This window comes from Mesoplodon bidens, assembly GCF_964165515.1.
Source record: "Mesoplodon bidens genome assembly, chromosome: 1".
Taxonomy (NCBI): domain Eukaryota; kingdom Metazoa; phylum Chordata; class Mammalia; order Artiodactyla; family Ziphiidae; genus Mesoplodon; species Mesoplodon bidens.
Window position 1 is genome coordinate 215803029 of NC_138176.1, and position 27687 is coordinate 215830715.

General features: G+C 36.3%; 1 protein-coding gene across 7 annotated transcripts in view; it reads right to left on the bottom strand.

Annotated features, from left to right (window-relative positions):
- Nucleotides 1-228: 228 nt before the first annotated feature.
- UBE2D3 (ubiquitin conjugating enzyme E2 D3) overlaps nucleotides 229-27687 on the bottom strand; it is a 59873-nt gene continuing 32414 nt past the window's right edge. For 4 of the 7 annotated variants that reach the window (XM_081242159.1, XM_081242158.1, XM_081242157.1 and 1 more), the window contains exons 3-8: nucleotides 14859-14922; nucleotides 14739-14788; nucleotides 7895-7972; nucleotides 6608-6713; nucleotides 4260-4353; nucleotides 229-2033 (exon numbers count right to left, since the gene is read on the bottom strand). In XM_081242159.1, the coding sequence (XP_081098285.1) occupies nucleotides 1988-2033; nucleotides 4260-4353; nucleotides 6608-6713; nucleotides 7895-7972; nucleotides 14739-14788; nucleotides 14859-14922 (438 nt within the window). In that variant the 3' untranslated portion in view covers nucleotides 229-1987. The remainder of the gene's footprint in view (nucleotides 2034-4259; nucleotides 4354-6607; nucleotides 6714-7894; nucleotides 7973-14738; nucleotides 14789-14858; nucleotides 14923-27687) is intronic. The other 3 variants (XM_081242161.1, XM_081242160.1, XM_081242162.1) reach the window with 2 other exon arrangements.

The following is a 27687-nucleotide window of genomic DNA, read 5'->3' on the forward strand; positions in this document are numbered from 1 at the left end:
ACTTTGAATCCAACAGTTTTAACAGTATGACATCTACCCTTGAGTTATTTTTAAAGCAAAAGATAAAACGAAAAATTCACTCATTGGAAAATTGTATAACTGGATTGATATTTCTCAATGAAATGCTTATTACAGAATTAACCAAGCCAAAACATCTTCGGAAGGCATGCATTTCACTTTCAGTTTAGAGAAGAACCTTAAGTCAATAAATCATGTCCAAACTACATATTAAAATGTTTATAAAAATCAAGCTTTAACATTTATTTTATATCTAACTTTCCACATCTGTGCGCAGACAAGGAATAAGATTGCACATAAGTGTAAGCAGTGCAAAAATGTGGAAGTGGAAAAGTCACCGATGTGCTAGAAATTGAATACAGGACTGTAAGAAAGCAATGGACAAATCAAAATAACTAGGAAAAAGTAATAAAACTATAGGGTCAGAATTAGGAAGGGTGAAGAATGATAATGCCCCTTGTTACTACAGAAGTTAAATAAGTGGCACAGATAGCACTTGTCAAACAAAAAATAATCCAATAGCATTGACTTTTATTCATTCATGTTAAGTCACCTGAAATGATATCTGTTGCAGTTAAATGCTCATTAATGTAAATGGCTGAACAAATTCATTTTAATGGATACTCACTCCATTAAAAAAAAAAAAAACTCAATATCCCACATAGTTAAGTCACTTCAACATAGCCTTATGACAACTCCCACACCAAAACAGTACTTTATTTTGTAAATTTTGACCCATTATTACTCCCATGTTATGTTTTCAGCTGTCAAGTGTACAAGGTGAAGAAAAAATTTAGTTAGATGGGGGTTGCACCTGGAAAATAAATTTCTTAAACTCCACATACACGTTTCAAAACTGCTGGGTCCCAAGTCCATCAATGAACTCCCGGGCTGCCAGTATCATGTGCAGCATACTAAAGCTACACTATCTGAATAGCTTATTAATTCTGCATAAATCAGGTCAAACAATGTGTCAACCTGTAACAGACTGCACACTTTTAACTGAACATGGCAAAATATTCACTCTCTAGAACTTTACATCATCATTTGATGTCAAACAATGAAGCAAATCCCAACAGTATATACAAAAAACAGCTTTGCATTTACAAAAGATTGTTTCCCATACTGATTAATCCAGGCAGCTAACTCATTGGTTTATGCAACTTTATTGAAGAAAAATAAATCAATTACTAGCAGAGCTATTAGTTGATCACTCATCCATTGACAACTTGCATCATTTATTCAGTGCTATATTAAACAGTGTATTGGAAGATAGATTAACTAATAGCTCCAAGCCTCCTAACAATTTAAATGAAAATTACAAAATGTTTGAGACCCTATTTTGGAATACAAAGGGTGTTTGACTTCCAATTTCCATTCTCTGTAGAACAAGAACAGGTCATTCCTTTATTGACATGCATAAAATACATCACATTTTCTGTTCTGCTGATGCTATAAATTCAATACCAATTCTCCAGCCACATCAGTTATGAGCATAAAGTATATCATGTAACCTCAAATCTCTAACAGTGGAAGGCTTACACAAGATGGATGCTGCTAGAATAATGCTGCTTCCTTTGATGTGGCAACTGAGCATCCATCTCCCTCCCCCTCTGATGATTCTTCAGCATGTTAGAGCAGTGAGGAATGGTTTTAGTCTCATAACCAAGTTAGAGTGAAGACATTGGCCACATAATACACATGCTCCATTTTTTAAAAAATTCTGAATCTTGGGCAACTGTTCTCTTGTAACTACTTTACAGTTTCTAAAAGCAGTTATTGTCCAAAGCTGGAAGAACTTAAGTCTTCTCAGATGAGCATGTGAATGAATGGAGGGAGGTAAACAAAAAATAAAATTAAAAAAGATGAGGTCTGATAGGGGAGCAGCCGGATAAGAAAATCAAAAAAGGAACAGTAATTTAAAGTTTATTCCAGCTATAATGCAGGTTATTCTGACTTTAAGGTAGCATCACATGGCATACTTCTGAGTCCATTCCCGAGATATTCTGTTGTACCTGTAAATAAAAAAGATGTTATTTAAAAAGTTAAAATAATTTTTAATACTTAAAAGGGAAGGAAAGAATCTATTTTACCTCTAGACTCACCAGGGAGTCACCTTTAATGGCTATGATTAGAATAAAGCCAACAAGGAAGAAAAAGCACTGATACTCAAAGCACTGTAGGAAACGAGAACTTTATGCTTCAACACAATGTCCTAATACACTGAAAGCAGTATTTTAATAAACACATAGAATGGCTAACAAAAATCAAAGACCTTTTCTGTCTCCTACCACTGAGCTAATGTTCTATTAGAAACTCTACAACTAGTATCCATTCCAACAAATTTTAACATTAAAATTTTTTTTACAATTCATCAGAACAGCAGATTCTGTACATCTATAGCAATTTCCATTAAAGTCAGACCAAATAATGAACTAAAACATTTTAATCTGAATCCTAGACTTTGAAAAGTTACTTGACCCTGGATATTACCAAAAGAGAAAATGCCTTTGAGACTTCGGCACAGGCAGAAAAGTAAGACACTGGGTTAAGGTGATAAAAGAGCAGTAATTTTCAAGACGAGGTGGGTGTGTCATGTGTTCATCAAAACCATGTTACTTTTTTTTTTTTTTTTTTTTTGCGGTACGCGGGCCTCTCACTGTTGTGGCCTCTCCCGTTGCGGAGCACAGGCTCCAGACGCACAGGCTCAGCAGCCATGGCTCACAGGCCCAGCCGCTCCACGGCATATGGGATCTTCCCGGACCGGGGCACGAACCCATGTCCCCTGCATCAGCAGGTGGACTCTCAACCACTGCGCCACCGGGGAAGCCCAAAACCACGTTACTTTTAAAGTGTGGTGATTGGCGCTAACAAGCCCCACTTGAGACCTGATGAATGAGACTCTGGAGTACAACTGGGGGCATTTTTGTTTTAAAAGAGCAACAGGTAATTCATACATGAGTAAGGTTATTTATTACTGAGGAAGATCACTAATACTGATAAAATGTTACCAATTTCTCCTTGTATTACAACCATGCCACAGGCTACTTACCCGAACAAATAATGAAGTGGTAACTTTAAGAAACAAATATATAAAAGGGCATAGGAGAACTTTTGATTTATATTTACAGTTTGACCTCTATATTAACTAACTTCATTTCAAACCGAGAACTAAACATAATTCAACCATTTGTCTAACTTTTAACATATAAAAATTCTTTCCTCCAGTTCATGGTTACCTCATTTAAGGATACCTCTTGTAAAGCCAGCACTTTAAAACAAAGGTTTTTATTTAGCATACGGGGAGCCACAAAGTATAGCTGACACTAATGCATGCTTGTCAGTAATGAACATTTAGTATAGATGGTGAGGCTTAAAAGTGTTTCTCCCTTACACTGTTATCTCTTGGCAAAATTTTAACGAAGTTACCACATTCCATATAGTACTGAAGTTTAAAATATACCAATTTTAAAGTTAAAATTTAAATACTGTAGTAGTTTGAAAAAGAAACTCAAATTTTCTTTTCTTACTGGTGCTAGATAACTGGTTTGCCATGCAAAAATACTCTCAAGCAATAATGACTATTGGGTATACTTTCACGCTAAACAGAGATCAAGCAGTTAAATGTACAGTTTTCAGAAAACTGCCACATCTGTTACCTTTTGTTAGTTAATCCAGTGCCTTAACGCATGCAGCACTCAAGTGCTGGCAGTACCATGAATAAGCGCACCATAGAGTGCAGATCCTCTTACCCTACAACATAGCGTATTTCTCTGTCCACTCTCTTGCTAACCTATTGTACCTAATTGAACAAGTATACTTAGCATTAATTATAACATACAAAAGTTATAATGGTAAAGTTGTACATACATAAAGAATTCAATATATAAAAAATTTAGACCAAATTTTTACAACAGTACCGGTATTTTTTTTCAAAAACATAATTGGGGTGAAGAAAAAATACCTTTCTTCCTCAAAACAAAGTGACAAAACATTGAACATGTTAGAAAAATAAAACATTTTAGATGGGCTATTTATTGCCACATAAACCAAAACCTAGTAATTAAAAAAAAAAAATCACATTTCAGTAACTGGCTTTCTGTACATTTCAACTATCATCTTACCAGAAATAAGCATCAAGTCTTCTTGGCGTTGCCATGACGACTTACAGCAAAGTATAAGCCTAACTCATTAAGAAAAGCCACTTTTTATACTGCTTTCTTAAACTAGTACATACTTACTTATCTCTGTCTGTTTTATAGATCCGTGCAATCTCTGGCACTAGGGGGTCATCTGGGTTTGGATCACATAGCAGTGAACAAATGGATAAAAGAACTGGAAGAAAACAAATGCCTGTTACCCATCATCAGGAATTTGGATACATACAAGTATTTAAAAACATGTATTATAAACCTCAATCTTCAAAAGATTTTTATTAGTTTATATCTTAATCTCCATAAGACAAAGCTTTACAGAGATTCTGCTTTATAGGAGACAAGTTCCTGGTAGGTAAGAAATACTAAAAATAGATATTTGCTGGCATCAAGTTTACTGATTAGCTATAAAAATCTGCCAAAATCAGGGGTTCTAAGACAGTCAAATGATGCCATACTAGTTTATATTACTTTTTTTTCTTTTCTTTTTTTTTTTTTTTTGCCATTCTTCAAGCCATGTGGGATCTTAGTTCCCCAACCAGGGATAGAACCCGTGCCCCCTGTAGCAGAAGCGCAGAGCTCTAACCACTGGACCACGAGGGAATTCCCTGTATTACCTTTTAAGTTAAGTGGTATAAGAATTTAAGTAACTGGAGTTTCTTGGTACTCTGCAGGGTGGGGGGACCTTGAATAAAAATATCTGGGGAACATCTGTGCAGTATTATTCTTAGCTGTTTGTCATGATAAAAAAATCCACTTTCTGTCCTGCTCTCGGGGGAGTTTCACAGAAATTCACAACTGCCCCCACTGACTGTATGTTTTGTCTCCCTGAATTTATAAGGTAGAGACCATATCCCAAGAGTACTGGTTAAATTTAACAACGCCAAGATCTATTACTAAATGGGCCTTCAACTCTAGCTCTTACCCTGCCCTGTTCAAAATATCAACTTAAAAGATGCCAAGCATCATGGAACATGTACCTAATTCATTCTGAATGTCTGTTATGTGCCAGACACTGTGCAAGGTTTTTATAAAAGTTTAAGATATAAAAGCTTAAAGTGGTCAAAAAACAACATTATCGCACATATAATTTTAAACCCAAGTGCGGGGGCAGATATAAAACTAAACCCACGTTTATAGAAGAAGTGTTCAGTATTACAGTGCATTTCCAACGATGGTTAAAAAAATAACCTGGAACCTAGTATTAAAGCTTTCTTAATACCAGATATCTGGTGTTAACAGAGTCTGATCTGAAAAGAAACTTGAATGTAGCCAAGAGGGTGAAAAATAGGCCTAAAATTATGCCACACTTGAAAGAATTACAGCAGCATTCACCCAAATTGTTTTTCTTTCTCCCCGCAAAAAGTATTTCCTATCAAATAAAATTTTGGGAATGCTACACAGTCCCTTTAAGGAGATTCAAAAGCACTGTACAAGCATATGAGAGGCTTTATGATGTCCTGCCTTAAAAAACAAATGAACAAACAAAACCAGTTTCACTTTGCATTTACCATACTCATAAAACTTTTGGTAAAACACTATTAACTATTTCAAGAAACAATTTGGGGAATGCTGCAGTAAGTACTCAGCCAGAAATTGAGAATGCTTCGAGTTAGCTGCTATCCTCAAATATCTGAAATACTGTCGTAATTAGCAACGTTAAAACCTAATTTTGTGTACTAAGGAATGTCAATACCCAAAAACTGAAAATTACTAAAAGGCAGACTTCCTTCCCATTAAATAGTTTTGTGTTAGATGATTTTATTTGTGGGGTAAAAGCGACATAAAAGCCACCAGAGTCATTCAAAGAGTAAGAGATGGAGAGACACTCCATCTCCATCTGGGATATTGACATGGAGACTGGACAATCTATTAAAGATGTCACATAATGGATCCCCATTAAAGTAGAAGAGCAGAATTTATGTACAGACCTTCCCAAAACTATACATTTTAGACTAGTATTAGGTAGGAACAACCTACCATGACCACAAAACACCTAACTAAAGGTTTTTAAAAAGGTTTTTTATCTAAAAAATAATAAACACAGGAAAGCAAACCCACAATTTTTCTATAAGAAAGCTCAAGTTTCAAAAGCTCTATTAACTTTCGGTATATCATTTTAGCTAAAAGGCAAGGACTGTATGAGATGTGCAGGTGGCTTGGGACTGAAAAATACTGCAGAAATCAATTAAAATAAACGTTGCTACTGTTATCTGCAAATAATGCCTCCCCCATTTGAATGTTAACTTCTTCCCACAAAATGTTTTTAAATCAATACTGCTGAACGAGCAAAAATGATGTAACTTCTTGTTCCTTTCCCCACCTTTATCAAAAAGTTGTCATTATAAAAATACTCAGAAAAGTAGGCCCAGAAATGAAACTCCTTTAACTATTAGAAAATCAGCCTCTCAAGACTTTCTCTAAAACTATTTTACCTTTAGAAATAGTTAAAGCAGGAGACCACTGTGATCTTAGAATATCGAGACAAATGCTGCCATTACTGTTAATATTTGGATGATAAATTCTTGTTGTAAATGCAACCTAAAAACAAAAACAAAAACAAAAACTTTAGGTATTTTTCCCAAATAAAAACAAGCACCCTAAACTCTGGCAGAAGACTTTAGCAAGACTCAAAATACTGTTAAAATTCTAAAAAATCAAATAGCTAAAACCTAATTAATACACCTAAAAGGACCAAGTATTACAGCAACTGGTTTCTATATTCTGACCAAGATCCCTCAGGGGCTCCCCTATTTTTAATTAAAATGGAAAATACAACTTTGGGGCAAAAATTTTATTGTCAATGATATGGTGGGTGGTTCTGAAGGTTAACTTTTGGCCCTACCATATCATGAGTATCAAAGAGCCATTTGAAGGGTATTTAACATTCACTTAAAAATAAGAAACTTCCAAATGTAAACCAAAACACACAGGCCAGCTCATTTAAGGCATCGAGCTACAAAGGTATGTATTTGACCCTCCATTTCCACTGTACATAAAAAACACAAATTTGAATATCACAAAGGCATTTCATCTAAAAGAACTGTCATATTGCACCTATAATTGTGAAGATAGTTTTAGTGAAGTGCCAATGTTCTATATATATTATCTTCCATAGTTATTCATATAGATTGAGTTTATCTCAATGGCTCTGAAAAGTTAAGGACCACATGCTTTTAATACCTATAAATCAGTCACCCCAGTGCATTAAGCAACTCTTGAGTTTTGATAAATTTACTGTTACGTGTGCAAGCTCAAAGCCCAAAATGTATTACAGTCTGTCTGAACCCCAATACAAATACGGTGTAATTTTTAGCAACATGTGAAAATGCATACTTAAGTTGGATATTTGGAAGCCTAGTATTATAAGACACTAGGGGTAATAATCCAAATCCGTATAAGCACAATAAAGGGGAAAATAAAAAAAGCTTTCACATGGTATATTTGAGCCTTGCAACATTAAGGATACAGTAATTCTCACCTCCACTTACAAAGTTCAAATCCAGATTTAGCTGCTCTTTTAACTAAAGGTTAAGAGTCAGCATTCAACATCAGTGATTCAACTCAATATATACATTCATCCTCAATTATTCTTATTCACTATACATTCATATCAATTTAGCCTTGACTTACACAGAACCCTAATTTCTAAGAACTAGAAATTCTTATTTCTGGAATAGAACACAAATCTATACTCACAGGTTTGGAGGGGAAATACTTGCCTTAGGTGGTTTGAAGGGGTAGTCTGTAGGAAAATGAATTGTCAAAAAGAATACACCGCCTTGATATGGGCTGTCATTCTGCGAAAAGAAAAATATGCTTAACTCTGCTATTTTAAATGTTATTGCTAGATAATTCATGTAACATTTCTATTTTCTAAGCATTTCTCTAATATGAAGCAAAATTACCTATTTACACTGCAAGAGTCTAAATTATTCCACAATGAAGTTCGTATTAGTGAAAAATCACAATATTTACTACAGAACAATGAACCCTAATTTACGTAGATCCTACTTTATGTAAGTTAAAGAAATTTAGAAAAAATAACCCAGAAACACAAGGTTCTAGACCCCAATTTTCACAAAGTATACTTAGCCATAAAACTCTACATAATAATGTACCGAATTATAATTTGAAAATATAAGTTTACATTTATCTGTAGAATATTTCTTCTAATGATAGTCATATATACACAAATGGCTTTGTAACTCAAGAAGCTATCCTGGTTACTGGCAAACCAAAAAGTTAGGTCTTATAGGTAACATAACAACTCCCTTCAGTAGGAGAAGTAGAACAGAAACAGAATATGTTTTTAAAGAAAGTTTAGTTCCCAACTGGCTCCTCAAAGTTCTCATTTAAAAACCATGAAGTCTTGGGACTTGTCTGGTGGCACAGTGTTTAAGAATCTGCCTGCCAATGCAGGGAACACGGGTTCGAGCCCCGGTCCAGGAAGATCCCACATGCCGCGGAGCAACTAAGCCCCTGCGCCACAACTACTGAAGCCCACGCGCTCAGAGCCAGTGCTCCGCAACAAGAGGAGCCACCACAATGAGAAGCCCGCACACCGCAATGAAGACTAGCCCCGGCTCGCCGCAACTGGAGAAAGCCCGCGCGCAGCAACAAGACCCAATGCAGCCAAAAATAAAAATAAATAAATTAAAAAATAAAAACCATGAAGTCTTTTCTTCAAAAGCACACTACTGAGTTCTCTACAGCCAATCAATACACAGGATTACTAGATTTGGAAAACTGTGGAATGTTTGTTTGGTCCATTTCAACAGAAAATACAAAATTTTAAGCTATAGCACTACTTTTTCTCCTTAGCTGTCTTGCCCACTTTGAGTATGAAGAACTCCTCAGTAATTAAATACTATACAGTGTTAGTATGAAGTAACATTTGGGAATAACATTTGCTAGTATTTTACATTTAATTTATTAACCAATAAAAGGAAAAAGATATTGTTCCCATTTTATGAGTTGAGTAAAATAGGACTTGAAATAACTTAGTGAGTATACAATTGGTACACGATAGAACCAGGATTCAAACCCAGGTCTTCTGAAAACCCCTGCCGGACTCGGATCAAAGAATGATGACAAAAGATGGTGACCCAGTCAAGGATTTTAAGGTCAACGTTTTTTTTTAAAAAGGGATTGCGTAATTGTCTCTGGCTATGCAAAGAGCCAACCTGAAGACGTGTTTGAAAATTTGAGTTATTACCAACACCTATTCCTCTGCATGTGAGTGAGGATGTATACAGCACTAATATGAGCCTTTTTCTATGCTCACTCTGTATGTGAGGCAAATAACCTTCACAGGTCTGACGCTGTAAGTTCATTTAATCCCCAGACCTCTGTAAAATAATTAAACATTAGTTGAATTACTTTAACTCTGCCGTTCTATTTACTAAGTATATGTAAGGGACACAGAACAATTTCTTATCTTGATGAGTTTACAGTCTGGTAAAGAGACATACAGTGAAATGTTATAGCTATTATGACAAATGAACAAGGGTATATACCTGGGCTTTAAAGGAGAAAGGTCAACTTACTGATAATCAAGTTCAAAGAAACATGACTATTAAATGGAAGTACTACTCTCTAAATAAGTCTTTCCTACTCCCAAGTCCCTCCTTTTCATAGTGCCTACAAAAAATTTTAATTCAAAAAACTAAGACTGCAAAACAGCATTTGAGAAGTATAGAAAAACAAATCAAAGCAAGGCACCAGAATGTGATCCGAACTTATTAGACCAATATATCATTGTTAAATAATAAAGCTACATTAACTGGAAATAGATGCTTCAAACAGCATACCCTTTTAGAAAACAGGCTCATACTGAAGATATATGTTTGTACTGAGTACAATTAACAATTTAAGGGTAACCCCAAAACATTAAGTTTTCATTAAAGCCAATTCCAAAAGTTCTGTTTAAGCTTTCATTCCAAGTTTCATACAATCAAGCACTGTATCTGACTGTTTCTTAAAGGCAGTCTAACAGTAAGATTTAGGCAAAGCCAAATTTCATTTCACTTTTTCAAAAAAAAGAACTTACAGAATGAAAACATTTCAATGTTACAAATTAACACTAAAATTCCAGCAAATAAAAGAGGAAAAACTGGTAAAAACCATAACCAAACTATGTCATCTAAAAAAATTGAGGCTCTATATCAAATTTACCATAAATTGACAGCAAACAAATATACCAAGAAAAACAAAAAGGAATACACTGATCAGCAAATTGACCCAATCTTAGAAATCCAGAATACATATTGTATTTCTTTTTTAGAAACCTTCTACCCTTGTTTTGCTCAAATTTGTCCAAGTTGCTTCTCCCTCAGTATCTGTACTCTTCCCCTAAGGCAACTATAATGTATTGGTATTCCTACGGATCCATCTTCTGCTTCTATCTCCTGTCCCACACTTATTTTGGGAACTCTGGAATCTATCTCTAGTGTAGTTATTCATTCCAGGACATATATTCAAATGCCTACTGAATATTTCTACTTGGATGTCTCATGTGTCAAAGACTCAAACCACAATCGTGAAGCCACAAACTAGGATCTCATCATTGATTCTTTCCCATCTCCTCACAGTAGTTACCAAATGTCAAAGACCCTTGAAGTCTCCTGAACCAGATTCCTCTCCTTTATACCCATGCTTTAGTTCAAGATCTTACTACCTTTTGTCTACATTATGGCAATGGTTTACTATTGGTAGTATTCCTGCCTTCACTCTGGCTTCCCTCCAATTTATGCCTCACGCTAATGCTGAAGTGGTCTTTTCAAGGTACAAGTTACTCTCCAGCTTGAAATCTAGCACAGCTTTCAAGATTAAAGTTCAAACTCCTGTGCTTTAATGATCTGATTTCCACCCATCTAGTTAGTCTCATCTTCCACCTCTTCTCCAGAATACACTCTCTGTATTGCACATAAAATAAGGATGTTTCACATCTCCTTTTTCTCCTGTTTCTTTCCCTACTTGGAATAGTCTTCCTTACCCACAGGACCCTACCTATACTACAGGGTCCATCTTGTGCTTAAATGTCTTAAAAAAGATAAATAATACAGCCCTCCCTTTAGTACAAACTGCAGGCTGTCCTTTTTAAACTATCTTGTTCTGTACACTATTATCCAACATAATTTTAACTTCCTTGTGTTTTCCTCTTACACTAGACTATAAAGCTCCTTAAAGAGTAAGGTACGGGGCTTCCCTGGTGGTGCAGTGGTTTAGAGTCCGCCTGCCGATGCAGGGGACACAGGTTCGTGCCATGGTCCGGGAAGATCCCACATGCCGCGGAGCGGCTGGGCCTGTGAGCCCGGAGCCTGTGCTCCGCAACGGGAGAGGCCACAAAGTGAGAGGCCCACATACCGCAAAGAATGAGGTACTAAAGAGGAGTTTTCACATATTATTAGCCTTCGCAGGAAAAACATAATAAACAACATAAACTGAAAAATTCACCCTTATGCAACAATAAAACAATACCCACTGCTTTAGTTCAAGATCTTACTTCAGATGGACCAAATATTTTACTTCAGATGGTTTTTGTATCTGATTCTGCTCAGGCTGCCAACAGTTACATTATTCACAGATACGGTACTTTCTTCTACAGCTATATATCACAGATTACATGGAAGTTAACGTGGTTCTCAAAATAATTTCAACAATGTCTTTCTGTCAGCTCCGTTTACAATTAAAAAAAGTCAAGCACATAAATATCAGAAACAATAGGTAAGGAAGTTAGTTTCTCCTCACCGCATCAATTCTTCATGGAAATTTCCCTTAACATAGCACAAAATAACCAACAAAAGTTTAAAAACCACATAACGAGCAACACTGCCACCTTCTTTCAACGGTTTATTTTTATCGGCATTTGTGCTTCCGCAGTATCTTGCCTTTGGAAAGAATAAGCTAGCACGTAATTTTTAAGAACCAAGCATTTTTGTTCAATCATCAAGAAGATTTCCTTACTATAATCCACCAAAATCCAATAGTAACTCTGTCATGAAACCTCAATTAGACGATCCACACCTTAGAGAGTCAGAAATCTTTAGTTCTGTGACACTGCCATCACTTTGACCTAAGAAGCACTCCAAAGCAAAAGTAATTTTGTTAACGTTTATTCTTCCAGCAAATCTGCAATTTATGGATTGTTATGCCACCACTAGCCCTATTGTTTTGGGTCACATCTGCATGCCACTAAGGGTAGGCATACTAACAAAATAATATTATCTAATCAAACTGTGACGTTCTGTCATAAAGATGCAGTCAAAAGCCATTCATTGATACACTTCATAGTAAGGATAATTGTTAACCATTTACAAGCTGGCATCTAAACTTAGGTGCTTACTTACAAAACGCGCAGTTAAAATCTGCATTTTGGGTGAGTTTTTATAACTTTTGACTCATTCCTGAAATTACCCAACAGTGAAAATTAACCTCCTCAGAAAACAAGTACATTTCAGAGACTAATGTTACTAAAGCAGAACTATGCTGTTATGGTATAAATATATTTTTTGCTCTTGTTAATCAGGGAATATTTAAATAGTTCTGAAAATGAAATATCTGTTTTCAAAAGCAGAAAACTGCTATTCCTTTATATTAAAAGGTTGCTGAAAAAAATTAGCAAAGCATAGCCATAATCTGAAATACATATAAATGAAAAATGTTTCCTGAAAGTAAAAGCAAATTAACAGCTGAAAAATTCGTCAGGATAAGCAATCTTCTGTTCTGTGGAAAATTACTAACAAACTCCTCAATTATGCTTCACTTTGATTTACTATAGGTGTATTCCTTACCTTTTGGAAAGGAATAAATAAAATAACGAAGACTGAAAAGTCAAGCAGAAAAACATTACACTGATTTAAAAGTTGGTTTATTAAGCACACCACCCAGTTTTAAGTCTTGACTACCAACTCTTTTGTGCTTTATTAGTACAGACAACTAATTTTTATAATGAGACTATCTTAAAGCACTCTAAATCAAAGATGAGCTTTATTTGGTATAGATATGGCAAGGCATTTTACTGAATTCTTTGCTTTGAAAATTGGTGATCTATAATGAGAAAATTCTAGAAGTTTCAACTGTAAGTGCCTAAGTGGACCTGGTAGAAATTGTGGCAGACACACACTTTCTGAAGAAAGGAGGCAGCTGCTACTCCACCCCAAGCTTGCAGAAGGAGGGTCTAGTGACAGGGTTTTTATGTGAAGATTGTCAACGTGTAAAACACTGTGTGGGCCAGCACCTCCCTGGCGGTCCAGTGGTTAAGACTCCGTCCGCGCTTCCGCTGCAGAGGGCACGGGTTTGATCCCAGGTCAGGGCCAAAAAATAAAACTTTGTATGGGCCAAACTGGGTAAGCCATGACTTACTTAACTATGTGTATTTAAGGGGGGTCGGGGCTGGGCGGGAATCACAGTTTTGTCACCAGTTAGACAAAAGCAAGCACTTAAAACAGTAAAAATAGACCTTGAGGTAACTGGAAACAACCCTGACTCTGTAGTTTTTTCACTAGAATCTCAATCACAGACAGATCTCAAATTGTTAAACTAAATATCCCCCCTCTATGTGATTTACAATCAGAACTGCTGAATAAACACTTGCTAAACCAACCCACCCACTGGCTAGCTTTTTTTTCCAAGGGCATTTCTTCTTTTAGAATTATAAATATCTACTTACTGACCATTATCTCACCTAGTACATTACTGCCAGTTATGTTGAGATTAAAATACCAAAAGGGGGAAGAAAGCAGAAAATTCAGTAACACACACACACACCCCTCAGAATAGAAACCCTTAGGTGCCTTCCAAGTCAAAAAAAATGTTAAGTATTGTTTGATATACAGTCTTACCCCAGGATGTTTTACTGTGCTCTAATTCTGTGAAACTCTTAGATAGTATCCATAATTCTGAATATTCAATTATCCAGCACATACAGTTTCTTATCTACCCGGGATAGAAAGGAATTTTGCTGTATTCAAAATATCACTTTCTAAAGACTTCCCTGACGGTGCAGTGGTTAAGACTCCACACTCCCAATGCGGGAGGCAAGGGTTCAATCTCTGTTCAGGGAACTAAGATCCCACACGCTGCATGGCATGGCCAAAATAAAATAAAATTATCACTATCTACCTAAAAATATTCAAATTTTACATGAAACTGAAGTTTTAAAAAACTCAAATATCAAAATAATACAATTAAGCTAGATTTTAGGCAGCTACAATAAGAGAGTAAGATCTTTGAGTAATATCATGGTACAGCCAGAAAACTAATGGGCTATAAGTCAGGAAGCTCTGTGACAATACTTTACATTGCTATGAAAGAAAATTAGAATGGAAGAGATATTTGATAGGTCATAGAAAAGCTATACATACTCTAGAACCTGAACACAGGGACAGACACAATATACTTAACTAATGACCAACTGTTTCTTCCAAAAGCAGTGCATCAACTATGGCATATCTCAAATAAAATTACAATGTAATAAAATAAAGCTAAAGGCTTAATCAAAAATTACTAACTACATCAATGCTGGATTTTAATTAAAAGCAATACTTAATTCTCAGTACTTACAGGTCCCATAATTGTGGCTTGCCAATGAAACACTAGAAAAAGAAAACACTCTTGTTATTATCTAAAAATACACAAGCTTTTTTGAAACTAACCATAAAAATCAACTTGAAAATTACTTACTATCATCCCCAACTGGACCTGCAGAACATTGTGCTGGAGGGTCACGGGCCAAATCACTAAGTTCCTACACCAAGACAGAAAATGCTGGATCATTTAACCATAATAGAAAACACAAGCAAGTAAAGACAGTCGTCTGCTTCCAGTTATTTTTATACCATTCTTTAAGGGACATATAATCACAACTTACATCAACAATACACTCTATTAGGAAAGAAAACGTAAGTAACCCTAGTCCAGTTTCTGGGACACACTAGGCACAGTTATTTTATGGACACATACCAAGACAATCATCTCGGCTAGGGGTTCATAAAAGCACACACACACATCGCTATTAAGTTTTACTGCAGGCATACACCTCGTTTTCCCATGCTTCACGGATACAGGGTATGGGTGTGTGTGTGGGGGGGTTGTTTTGTTAAAACAAATGGAAGGTCTGCGGCTACCTGTGCCATCTTCCTAACAGCACCTGCTCACTTTGTGTCTTTGTATCCTATTTTGATAATTCCTGTAATATTTCAAACCCTCTACCAGTAAAGAAAGATTACAACTTGCAGGAGATCCAGACTATTAGTGTTTTTTAGTAATAAAGTATTAAGGTACATTTTTTTTTTTTTTTTTTTTTTTTTTTGCGGTAGGCGGGCCTCTCACTGTTGTGGCCTCTCCCCTTGCAGAGCACAGGCTCCGGATGCGCAGGCTCAGCAGCCATGGCTCACGGGCCTAGCCGCTCTGCGGCATGTGGGATCTTCCCAGACCGGGGCACGAACCCGTGTCCCCTGCATCGGCAGGCGGACTCTCAACCACTGCGCCACCAGGGAAGCCCTAAGGTACATTTTTTAAGACATAATGTTATTGCACACTTAATAGACTACAGTAGTGTAAACGTTAACTTTTATACGCACTGGAAACAAACAAAAAAAAAACATGTGACTTGCTTTACTGTGATATTCGCTTTATTTGGGTGGTCTGGAACCAAACCCTCAATATCTTTGAGGTGTGCCTGTACATGAACAAAAGCTGTCCTCTTATAAAATGAAAAAGTTGTAATCAGACACTTTCCAAGGTTAAGAACTTAGGGCAGTTATCAACATTCATGTTATTTGCTGAGCTTTCAGACCATCTCAGAGGCTCTGTCTTAAATACTGTCTGCTGTCTTAAATACTCTGCTTTTTCTGAACCATACTACCCAGTGACCACATTTTCTCCTTAAAAAATCTCTCATGGGGTTAGGTAAGTACCCCTTTTGGTTTGATCTCCTTATCCCTCAATTCAACCTTGTCTTTTACTCAACATGGAGTATATCTCTGGAAAAACCTACCTCTCCAGGTAGAAAAGCATTGCGCTCTTAGCAAAACAAGCAGTATCCACAATTCCATTTGACCTTATATTTCCAACATAAGTGTAATTTAGCCCTTCCATGACTTGTGCATAACCCATATGGATAATCTACTAAGGAAACAGTTGCTTCTTTACAAGTTTAAAAAAAATTATACAGCTTTATCTCTATATACCTATATATAAATTCCTACAGTACATGGATTTATAGACCTTTGAGATAATAATGGACTTCTAAGAAAAAGGCGGGGAATACACTGCAGGAAGACATAGCAAATATTTGCCTTTACTATGGGCAAAATAATGCACTTCAGAAAACAGCCAATTGTTCAGGAATATCAGCCTAGATTTATTCCATTAAAAAAAAAGATCAAGGCAGAAGAATTGTCCTTGGGGGGGTAATCATTTTGCAATATACATATATCAAATTATTATGTTGCACATCTATTATGTTATATCTCAAAAATAAAACTGGGACAAAGGAGTACCTTGATATGCACTTTGCCAATTTGCTTCTGAATCTCAAACTATGACTGCTTATAAGGTTATCAAGGCAGCCAGGGAATCCCAGGAGTCACAATCTTAAGATGACTGGAAGATCAGATCAGACTTTTATGCTTGCCCATGTAAATATACCTCATTTGTTCAACATATTTGAAGAAAGGAGGAAAATTCATTCCAAACACTTAGATTCTGATCAGTACTAATTACAGAAGCTCTTATCCCAGAGTTAAGCAACTAGTTAAAAGAAACTGAAACTATATACAGCTTTAGCTTAGAACTGAATCAGTTTTTTGAGTAAAAAAAATATACTGGCAGCTTGAACTAATCAACTATCCAAATGACTTTTTCATAGGCCAGATCAACTCTCATAAAGCATTTATTTGCATTCCATGATCAGCCACTTTATTATAATGACAAGCTACTTCAATACCATCTCAAGGTATATACTACTTTATTGCAGATAAGGATTGAGCATAGTCTAACTGATACGAAGAGAACTTTTTTCCATGTTCCAAAACTTATTTAACAAGTTCTGTTGTTTAAATGATCCACCAAAAAAAGATAAACCAGAAGCTAACTTATGCAGGCTAACTTCCTCTGCCGGAACGTAAGGGTCCAAAGAAATCTATTTTAAGATTAAAAACTTACCTGTTCCAAACCACCCTCTCCCTTTTCCTACACAACGATAAAGATGTGAATTTTCAAAAATGCTACTAAAACCAAACACAAACTTGCGCATACAACTCAAATGCTCAAATATAGCATCATGAAATAAGGACAATGAATATGCACCTCCCTCAATATGGATCATCAGTCTGGAGTCTCACTTTTAATGCAATTTAGACCCACTATTTCCTAGGCTTATTTCCTCATCTCTAAAACACAATAGAAATGCCTGTTGTTACAGAACTTTTGAAAGAATGAATAAGATAAAGTACTTCAGCACACTATCTGGCATATAATGTATTAGGTGCTCAGCAAGCGGACCACCCACCTTGAAGGCAAGATTTCCTAGACAGGCACTCAAATCACTTGTTTACTAAACAAAAGCAAAACTGCTTTATAAATAGGCTATTTATTATAGCCTTAGCTTATTTAAATATTTTGCCTATGTGATGAATTTTTATGCTTAGTTGTCTATAACATACTCTTTTAGCAATTATATGGCTCATGCTACGATATACATTAATAATACAAGGTCAGCAATTCGAGGGCTATTTGTGGATAGGGTTTTAAAGAAACCATGTTATTGAATTGTATGAATTTACTAATACTTGACCATTTCTGAACTGCAATTTCATGTGGTTCTACCTACAACTGGTAAGCATGTGAACTCAAATATTACTAAAATGAGTTTCTTACACGGATCTACCCCAAATTTATGTACTTTTCTGTACTTAAGCACTTTTACATATGTTAAGAAAAATATCCAGCATTTTAAAATTAAAAAGTAATTTAATGATGGGTGGTCTAACAAAATACCCAAGTGATGTTGAAACAACTTCATGAAGTTCAGGAATCTATAAAGCTGACCTAGAATATATCAACATCCTACTTCGAAGTTGCACATTTTATGAAAAATCTAAGAAAACATTTTTTAACGAGTCTTCCTGCACAGACATCTCTGAATCACTCAGCCTCTATATGCTGACATTTTCACTCCTTTACAGTGAATGTATAATTTCAGAGAGCACTGAATTTCAGCTCTTCACTCCCATAACTTCAGGCTCTTATTCCCCTCAGATAATTTCTAAATGCCTTATTTTCCAAGTTCTCCATGACTAAGACACCTCTTAAGTAATACTCCAAGATCTAATATTCGGCCAAGTATGTACCAAAATCAACTTTAAAGTCAACATAAAAAAATGACCTAAAGTAATTTTAAGAATCAAAATATCTTTTAAATCATATACCAGCACTTACCTCAAAGATGCCAACTAATTCTCATGACATTATTATGTCCATAGCAGAAGCAAGTAAGATATAGAATATCTTGGCAGTGAAAATATATGAGAAAAAGCATAATAAGCCATCTCAGATGCTCTTCCATGCACCACTGTCTACTCAAACCCTCTTCTCCTACTTTCCTGGAAATGCTTTTCTCATACTCCACAGGTATGATAGTCGTGTTGGGGTGACTGTCAGCCACGATTAACCAACTACTCAGAAAGGGTAATCACAGAATTTTGTTCCATCTATCCCTACCCAAGATTTTCAAATTGAAGCTGGAAACGACACTTTTTCCTTCTCTAATCAGGAGCTGTAAGGATGTGACCTAGAGCTCCTGGCAGGCATATGCCCTGAAATTACATGGCGAGTCCAGAGAAAAAGAGGCCACACTGGGCAGCAGAGATAAAGAACTTGGCATACAGATACACAATTTCAGTTCCTGAGGTTGTAGCTTGCTCTAATTCCTACAGTTACTGCTTTGATTGTTAACCACCCCAGTTTTCTTCAAGGGGCGGGGGCAGCAAACACAGAGTAAGGAGAGATCCGCTCTAAGCAGAGTGCTACCTGGGCCCCATTACCAATTATACACATTTTATCCCACGAAATGTGTTGCTTTAATCTTGCTGTAAAACATGTAAGAAATATAAATGAAGCAAAGTCTCAAAAGGAAACTAGAGGAAGCAGGGAGAAATCATGTGGCTTACCTAGTAAAGAGTTAAACTTTCAATAATAGGAACTAAAGATTAACTTAAATCCATTTCTAAAATAAAAAGTGTAATATCAGCTCAAGTTTCACCCAACAAAGCATTCATTCATTTATATGAAGACTACCTTTTTTGGTGTCAAGCATGTTAGGTCTGAAAATACCAAGATAGAACATGAATGCCTCTCCCAATAGACTGAGCTTAAAAAAAGCAGACATAATACAAAACCAAAAAATTATATTTCAAACAACCTGAGTGCTTAAAGTAAAGGCGTTCAACTGCTTTGTGAATCCTGAAAAGGTTATCACTAACCTTGCCTGGGTTTAAAACAGTGACATTTGAACTGGGTCTTGATGGAAGGATAAGCATTCAAGGTAGAGAAACTAATTCAAAACCAGGGGTGTGAAAGAAAACAGGCTGTAAAAACTTGCTTGTAGTTTGGTATACCAGAGACACAACAGGGTACCGGTAAGGGAGTAGCAGATGTGGCTAGAAAGGTTAATCAGGGCTGGATCTTTTGAGAGTCTTGAATATTATGGCAAAGACTATTCCACAGCCAATGGGAAGTCACTGATTTTTAAGCAGAAATAGTTTTTAAGCAGGAGTAAGACAAATGAGATTTGGATTTTCTGATGTACTAGCAGTAGTACACTAGGAGTGATTGACTTTTTAAATTATTAATCCTAAAAGCAGCCATGTATCTGTATACCTAGCTTGATATTTAAGCTTAACATTTTTACTGTATCTCTTTCAGATTTTAAGTTTTGCAGATATAATAGATCTCTCATGTACTCCCCAGATGCCCTTCCTTTTCCCTGACAGGAGGTTAACACTATCCTAAATTTGGTTTCTGCCATTTCTCCACCTTTTCATACACTACTACACATGTATATAGCATTGTTTGTGACAAGGTCAAGAACTTCTAAGAACCTGATGAACTACTGACCCGCTATCCCCCAAATACACATGCCCACACAAAATTTTACTTAATATGGGATGTCAAAGACCCTCCTCACCCTCCAAATTGTAGGAATACCTACTACAAAGGATGTATGAGTAGATAACTACATTAGGAAACTATAGCAGTAATTCAGGTGAGAGAAGAACATAAACTAAGTCACTGGGGATGAAAAATATCTTAAAACACTGATCACTTTACCCTTACAACCACCTTATGGAAATAGGTCTCATCTCCATTTTACATTAGTGCCCCCCCCGCCCCGCTTAAGAGGGGAAAGGAAAGACTGAGTGCAAATACAGGACATGCTGCGCTTCAGGATGGGTAGGAAAGCAAAGTAGTGTATGTACTAGATGACCTGAAAAATAGGTCCAGGGATACATTTAAGGCTGCTTTCTAAAGAGTGTCCTTGCATCAAAGATGTATTTAAGTTAAAGAATTTGATATGGTACTTGGCAAACTGGAGAAAAAAAATTTCAATCACACCAACCCAACTCTTCATCAAGACCACTGAAGTAAGAAAATAGTTGGCAGGGGAGTTTGGCGCACACTAGCTAAATGCTCCACTCACCTCGAAAGGACACTGGATCAAGGACATATAATACAGGGTACGATGCTAAAAACTGTACTCTCCATGAAAATAAACCCACCAAAGTGAGACACTTCTCTGCCATGGTGTGCTCTTTTGGGGAAATTTTCTCCTTTCGGGATCATCTTTCTCTGAATTGCTTCTCCTGAAACCTCCTGAACACCTGGCTAGTGTGAGAATCCAGGCCTTCTCCCACTGGGAAATACGTTTCTCCCTTCCCTTTAAAAGCCTAAATAGACCGATAGGAAAAGGAGTCAATCAAATTTCTCTTACAGGCAACCAACAGGTATAGCTTAAGCCACTGAGTGTTCTCATCTGGAGGTACATGATTAAACATTAATGAGTCTGACCATTCATTATGTGGGACTCAAAACAGAAAGCCTACAGTTTGTTTTGAGGAAGATCTTTGCTTCTATCACCATGGGACACAGTATCTTTGACAATTGACTGTTGGAGATAAAACATGAAAAGGCTGAGAGACACTGACCAAGAAGAGAGGTCTAAACATACTGCTAAATATTTGGTTTTTGTTTCTCTAGTCTCTCTACATCTTCCTCACTCGATATGAAATGACCAACCACAGACTACAAAGAACAGGAAACCAAGGCATTGAACAGATTAGAGGCTCTGAGAGATGTTAGGGAAGTATAAGAAATGATCACTGCCTCCAAAAGGCGTATAAATTGGAAATACAAGAACTATTTATGAATAACTACAGAGCAGCCATATGAGTAGATGAGCCTCTCGTAAGATTTAAGACCTCCGGTAACTATTATTTACACATTCTGCTAAACATTCTTTCAATGACAGCCACTACTTATACAATATAACCAAAGTCAGCATTTAGGAAAACAAAATTTGTTTAATCAATTCTGCTACTGAAGTGTAACTCCCTGTATAACCTTTTCTAGTTTGTCCAGTTCCATCATTCTCCCAAGGGCTGGCCAAAATTTAACCCAGATGACTACTGTGGTAAGGCCAAGTACAGTAGTTAATTACGATATTAAGTACAATAATTACTACAATGTTCCACCATCATGTTATCCCAATCTCTGCCATCCATCTTGCATCATCACACAAAGTCATAATAGCAGTACAGATACATTTCCTATCATCACTTTTGGGAAAACTTGAAGTCCATCCCATTACTGCAAGTTAATTTCTTGTATTTTATTCAAGAGTCCATTTCTTTCAAAACTTTTACTTGACTTCAAGATTTGTATGAGCATGGGAATCAACACTAAAAAGAGAGCCCTTGGGACTTCCCTGGTGGCACAGTGGTTAAGAATCTGCCTGCAATGCAGGGGACATGGGTTTGATCCCTGGTCCGGGAATATCCCACATGCCACAGAGCAACTGGGTCCACGTGCCACCACTACTGAAGCCCACATGTCCTAGAGCCCGTGCTCCACAACAAGAGAAGCCACCACAAGGAGAAGCCCGTGCACTGCAACGAAGAGTAGCCCCCACTCTCTGCAACTAGAGAAAGCCTGCGCACAGCAACGAAGACCCAACACAGCGCCCCCGCCCCCCAAAAAAGGACAGCCCTTGCCTCTTAAACCTATACTGAGCAACATAAAATACTACCTTGGGAGCTGGATGAGATGAGGGCATGAGGTAGGAAGCAAGGAGAGTAAGTGCCTTTAAGAAATTCTGAAATAAGAATCACCCTCAAAGAACCTTTACAACCTAGCAATATAAAGGTATATATCTTGACCAATGATAGAGGTCAAAATGCAATATTAATTACCCAATGAGGCAGACAATAATTGCTCTAGTTCTTATAAAGATCAAGTTTGCTATGAAGTAAACAAAAAGTTTTTGAACTTCAATGTTGTGAAATTTATTTTACATACCGCATGTGGATACAAATAGTAAGGAAGGAAACAAATATCTAAGAAATGCATGGTTACCGGAAGTCATTTCAAAAGAAGGAAGCTTGGCAAAAAGATTTTGAGATCTGAACAATTTCATATGTGGACTTAAGAATGGGAAGGAATAGTCCCCTTAAAAATCATTTTAGTTTGGAATTTGTGATTTCTTCTAAGAAATCCTGAAAGTTTCTTTTACATTAAAGATTAAGAGGTTAAGTGCTGCATACCATGTCTCATTACATCACTGACAAGAAATTAACTTCCTGTTTAGTTATAATTATGAGACAAGTATGCCTGTTCATTCAGACAAGGTACAAAGAATAGCTTGAATGAATAATACTGTAATTTTCTTTCTTTAGATCACCATTAAAAATAAGTCACTTCAGATTACTCAAAGCTGTTCTTTTGTAAGCAGTATCTCTAAATGGGCAAAGACACAGAGCCAAATTTAGTTCCTAAGCTTTGATCCATGAAAGCAAATAAGGCATTTTATAGATATGAAAAACAAAACTTAACAGCAGTCCAGTCGTTGAAGACATTCAATTATACATTAGCCAGGAAACTGTTAACAAGGCTAGGATTAATGTGAGGTATTCCATCCTGAAAATGAACAAGTAACCAAAAGGTAGTGAATCACAACTAAGACCCAAAAGGTTAAATACAACAAATTTAACTAAGAAAAGCTGGTTGGAGGTCTCTGAATGATACAACATTATGTTCAAAATATAGTTGGAGATAAAAATCCGATGTTTAGGCAAAGTATAAAATACTCATTTGAACTTTTCCCCTCCCCACGTAACAGGACCGAGGGTAACATTTTGAGACTAAATCTCATCTAACAACATAGACTGGGAAATAATATACTCACTAAACATACCCATTTTTCATTACACTATACAATTTTGAAATAAGATCACTGTTATGGTAGCAAAACTAGATCAAGAGCACAAAATTTCCAATGAAATAAAAATCATTTAATTTTGTTAACACTAATTTGTCTTGGAAAGGGAACTAAAGTAGTTATAAAATAAAAAACACACTATAACAATGAAAAAAAATATATATAACTATATATATAATATCGTATAGGAAAGGTATTTAAATAAACCTATCTTTAATAATGGGTGAATCTGGGGCTTCCCTGGTGGCGCAGTGGTTGAGAGTCCGCCTGCCGATGCAGGGGACACGGGTTCGTGCCCCAGTCCGGGAAGATCCCACATGCCGCAGAGCGGCTGGGCCCATGAGCCATGGCCGCTGAGCCTGTGCTCCGCAACGGGAGAAGCCACAACAGTGAGAGGCCCGCGTAACATCAAAAAAAAAAAAAAAAAAAAAAAGGGGGTGAATCTGACATTGGAATAACGATTCCCCTTATTTTAAATAAATGCTTCCCTTACTTGATTTATAATTTTGAAAAGTTGTAGAGTGACAAATACCAACTTATGTGTTTACATGCTCATTTCCTTCATTCAAAGAAGACATCCTCATGGGTAGTAACAGGCTTCCCTATATTTTGTCCCCTGAGACTAGACTACTGTGCCAAACAGTAAGACCTCAATAAGTATTGATTAAATGATTATCCCTTATGTCTAAGGTTCTTAACCAGAGGGAGGCTTCAGAATCACCTAGGGGACATTTCAATATTATGCCTGTTCCCAGAGAAATGATTCAGAAGTCTAGCAAGACCTCATGTACCTATATTCTTTTAAAAGCTGTTAAACATTGATATATAAATGTAACCCATGTCAAAACCCACATACACCAAATCTAGTAGAATGCAAAAGCTAATCTAGGATTTGAGAATTCAATCTGATACATTTTAATCTCAATACTAGGAATTTGGTGTCTTCTTTAATAAAGAGATTATAGTGAAATGCTTTGGAAAATCCTCAAGAATTGACTTATCTCAGATAACAAAGGACACCTGAACGCAAGAGTTAACATACAATATGATGATAGAGATATCCAGTGATAGTTTTTCCCCAGTGCTACCAAGAGTATTCAACTTTCCACTTGTATGATAACTACTAGAATTAACATTGATGGTGATCGTGATGAAACCAAAGCATAGTGTCAACGTCACCCTTATTCAAATAAAAAACTGAGGTCATTACATGATCAGCATTTCTCAGTCAACAAACGCCCTACAAACTAAGTTAGCTGGCTAAAGACAAGACTTGAGACATGATGCATACAGCCTATAGGCTCACTGGAAAGAAGTTTATGATGCCCCTAGTGATTAGTCAGCACATAGTAGTTCCCTTAGTCCGTGAAGATACTAACCGAAAATACACTCCTACTTTCAAAACTTATGTTAGCTAAAATCTAAACTCACAAATTAGCTATACCCTAAGAATAAAGTTCAATCCCAATTATTTAAATGTGAAGTGGGAGGAGAGAGCTTATTTCAGGAAGCAAGATTAAATTTAGGAATTGAAATTGTTCAAAATAGCAGACAGCATGAAGTTTAAGAGCTTGAGTTCTTGAGGTAGACTATCGGATTTGAATCTCAGTCCCTTACCAGCCATCTGACCAGAGACAAGTAACTCACTCTATACCTGTTTCCTCACATACAAAATGGAATGGTAAGAGCATCCATCTCATATGGTTGTTGTGAGAATTAAATAAGTAGATACTCATAAAGGGCTTAGAAACAGTGTTCAATACAGAGCAGATGCTAAGTCTAGCTGTTAGGAGAATGATGCATACAAAAGAAAACTTTTAAAATACCAAAACCCTAAAAAGATGACATGACAATGTAGTGGTTAAGAGCACACACTGCAGAGCCCGAATTGCCTAGGTCCTAATCCCAACCCTGCCATGATATGAGGACCCTTCTTTTTTTTAAACCTCTCTGTGCCTTAGGTTTCTAATTTTAGAATGGAGATAATAATTATACCTACTTCCTTGGGGTGTCATAAGAGTTAATACAAGTGCTTCAAACAGTTCTGACACACTGCAAACACTCAAGGCATGAGCTATTCTTTCAGGCTTGGTTCATATTACATTTCACATAAAGTTCTCTTTAAACTTCCCCAAAATACATGCACTATGGTCATTCTGTTTGGTGAGAGTAGTAAAACTGCCTCTGGCTCCCAAACACCACCAACCAACTAGGGAGTTCACATATTTTATTCTTGTTGACAGCCTTATAAGACCACAGCTTGTCCAAATAAAGAATACAAGGTGGGGGAAAAAAAAAGAATAGGGCTGTTTGATAAGGCTGCTTGGTCTAAGAAATATTCAAAAAAACTACAACATAAGCTTTAGAAAGAAAACAAATTTAAAAGCTTAATCAAATGAACTGCTACTGATTAAAAATATTCCAACAATAAGCATTCCAATAAAATGATCAGTGAGGAATACAGATATATCTTAACATTTAAAATCTGGGGGGCTGCAGACAAGAATAAATTAAAAATAAAAGAGAGGTGCCTCAAATACAGAGCATTTCCCATCAGAGTTGTCCACTTGCTAAAACTGTTTGAATCTGGGACTTTTTTTTTTTTAAAGTTTGACCATGTGATTCTGACAGTGACAGCTGAAGACCAAACCACATGCACAACTAAACTTTTCTACAGGTTGAATCAAAAATGTCCCACATCAACACTGTTTTTTTCCAGTTTGGAAAGTGTTATGTCAAGTTTCTGTATTACACACATCTTCAAAGTATTTACAAAAGGAGACAATCTGGTATTGATGAAGAGTACTAGACTCGAAAAGTTCTTTAATAAAAGCTCTTGAAAATTAAAGTTGCAGTAATAAATTGAGTGCCTTGTGCTAGGGGCCTGTTCAAAGCCACACATTAACTTATTTAATCCTTAAAAAAAATCTTGGACTCTAAAATTTCTTTTGCTCACTGCTGCAACCCTAGTGTCTAGAATAGTGCCTGGTACACACGAAACACTCAATTATTTATAGCTCATACACAACAAATATTCATTTTATAGAGGCACACAGGTAAATTTGCCCAGAATTCTAAGTGGAGCATTTCTGCTCCGAAGTTCACACTCCTAACCATTATACTGCCTCTCTAGAGCTTTTAAATCATTAAAGTGGTGTCACAGCAGCTGGGTATCACCTGTAAAAGAAAAAAAATCAATGAGACCTTCCTTTGAAGTGTTCTGTTCCACGTGCGTAAAAATCTATGGATTTGAAATTATTCCACATCTTAGTGGCCCGAATTAATTCCTATAGATAAAAGGTTTTGATTTGTACTGAATACTATGTTCAACTATATTGCAAAATATAACTATGCTTCTCCAGTGTGTTGCTGGCCTTCAAAGTGGTCATAGAAAGAGATGTTTAATAATCCTTTGTACATTAAGCCTTAACTCCTAAACTCCTCTCTTTTTCCATGGTCTCAAAAATACAAAGACTTAAGTTTGTATTTCACATAAGCCCACAGAGACAATGCAATGATGGCCTAAATCAAAATTTACCATTTCAACATCAATACTTTGAATCTAAACTTTCATCATTCATAAGATACCAGTTTTGCCAAATAAGTTCCAAAGTCACACGTTAAATAAATGTAAAATTAAGCAGCATCAGGCCTATTTTTAGTAAAGCCAAGTCCTTGCCATTCCGTCCATGTAAACTGTTTAAAAAGCAACCTATCAAAACCAAAGTTTGTAATCCACAACCCCCTGTTTCCTAGTTTTAGTAAGGCTGAATTTATTCCATGGCATTTTTTTCAAGTTAGCTGTAAATACTCCACCCTCCTCGATTGTGCAAGAACCAAACACATCACACACAAGTTACAAAAAAGGGAAATACAGTCTGAGAGTCTGAATATAGATAAGTCTTGAGCAGGAGATCTTAGGGCAGTGTACAACGTGATGTAAAAGTTAACATTTAACAAAGAATATTATTTCATATTATTACGAAAGGAGATGCCGGAAAGAGCCTGAACCACTTA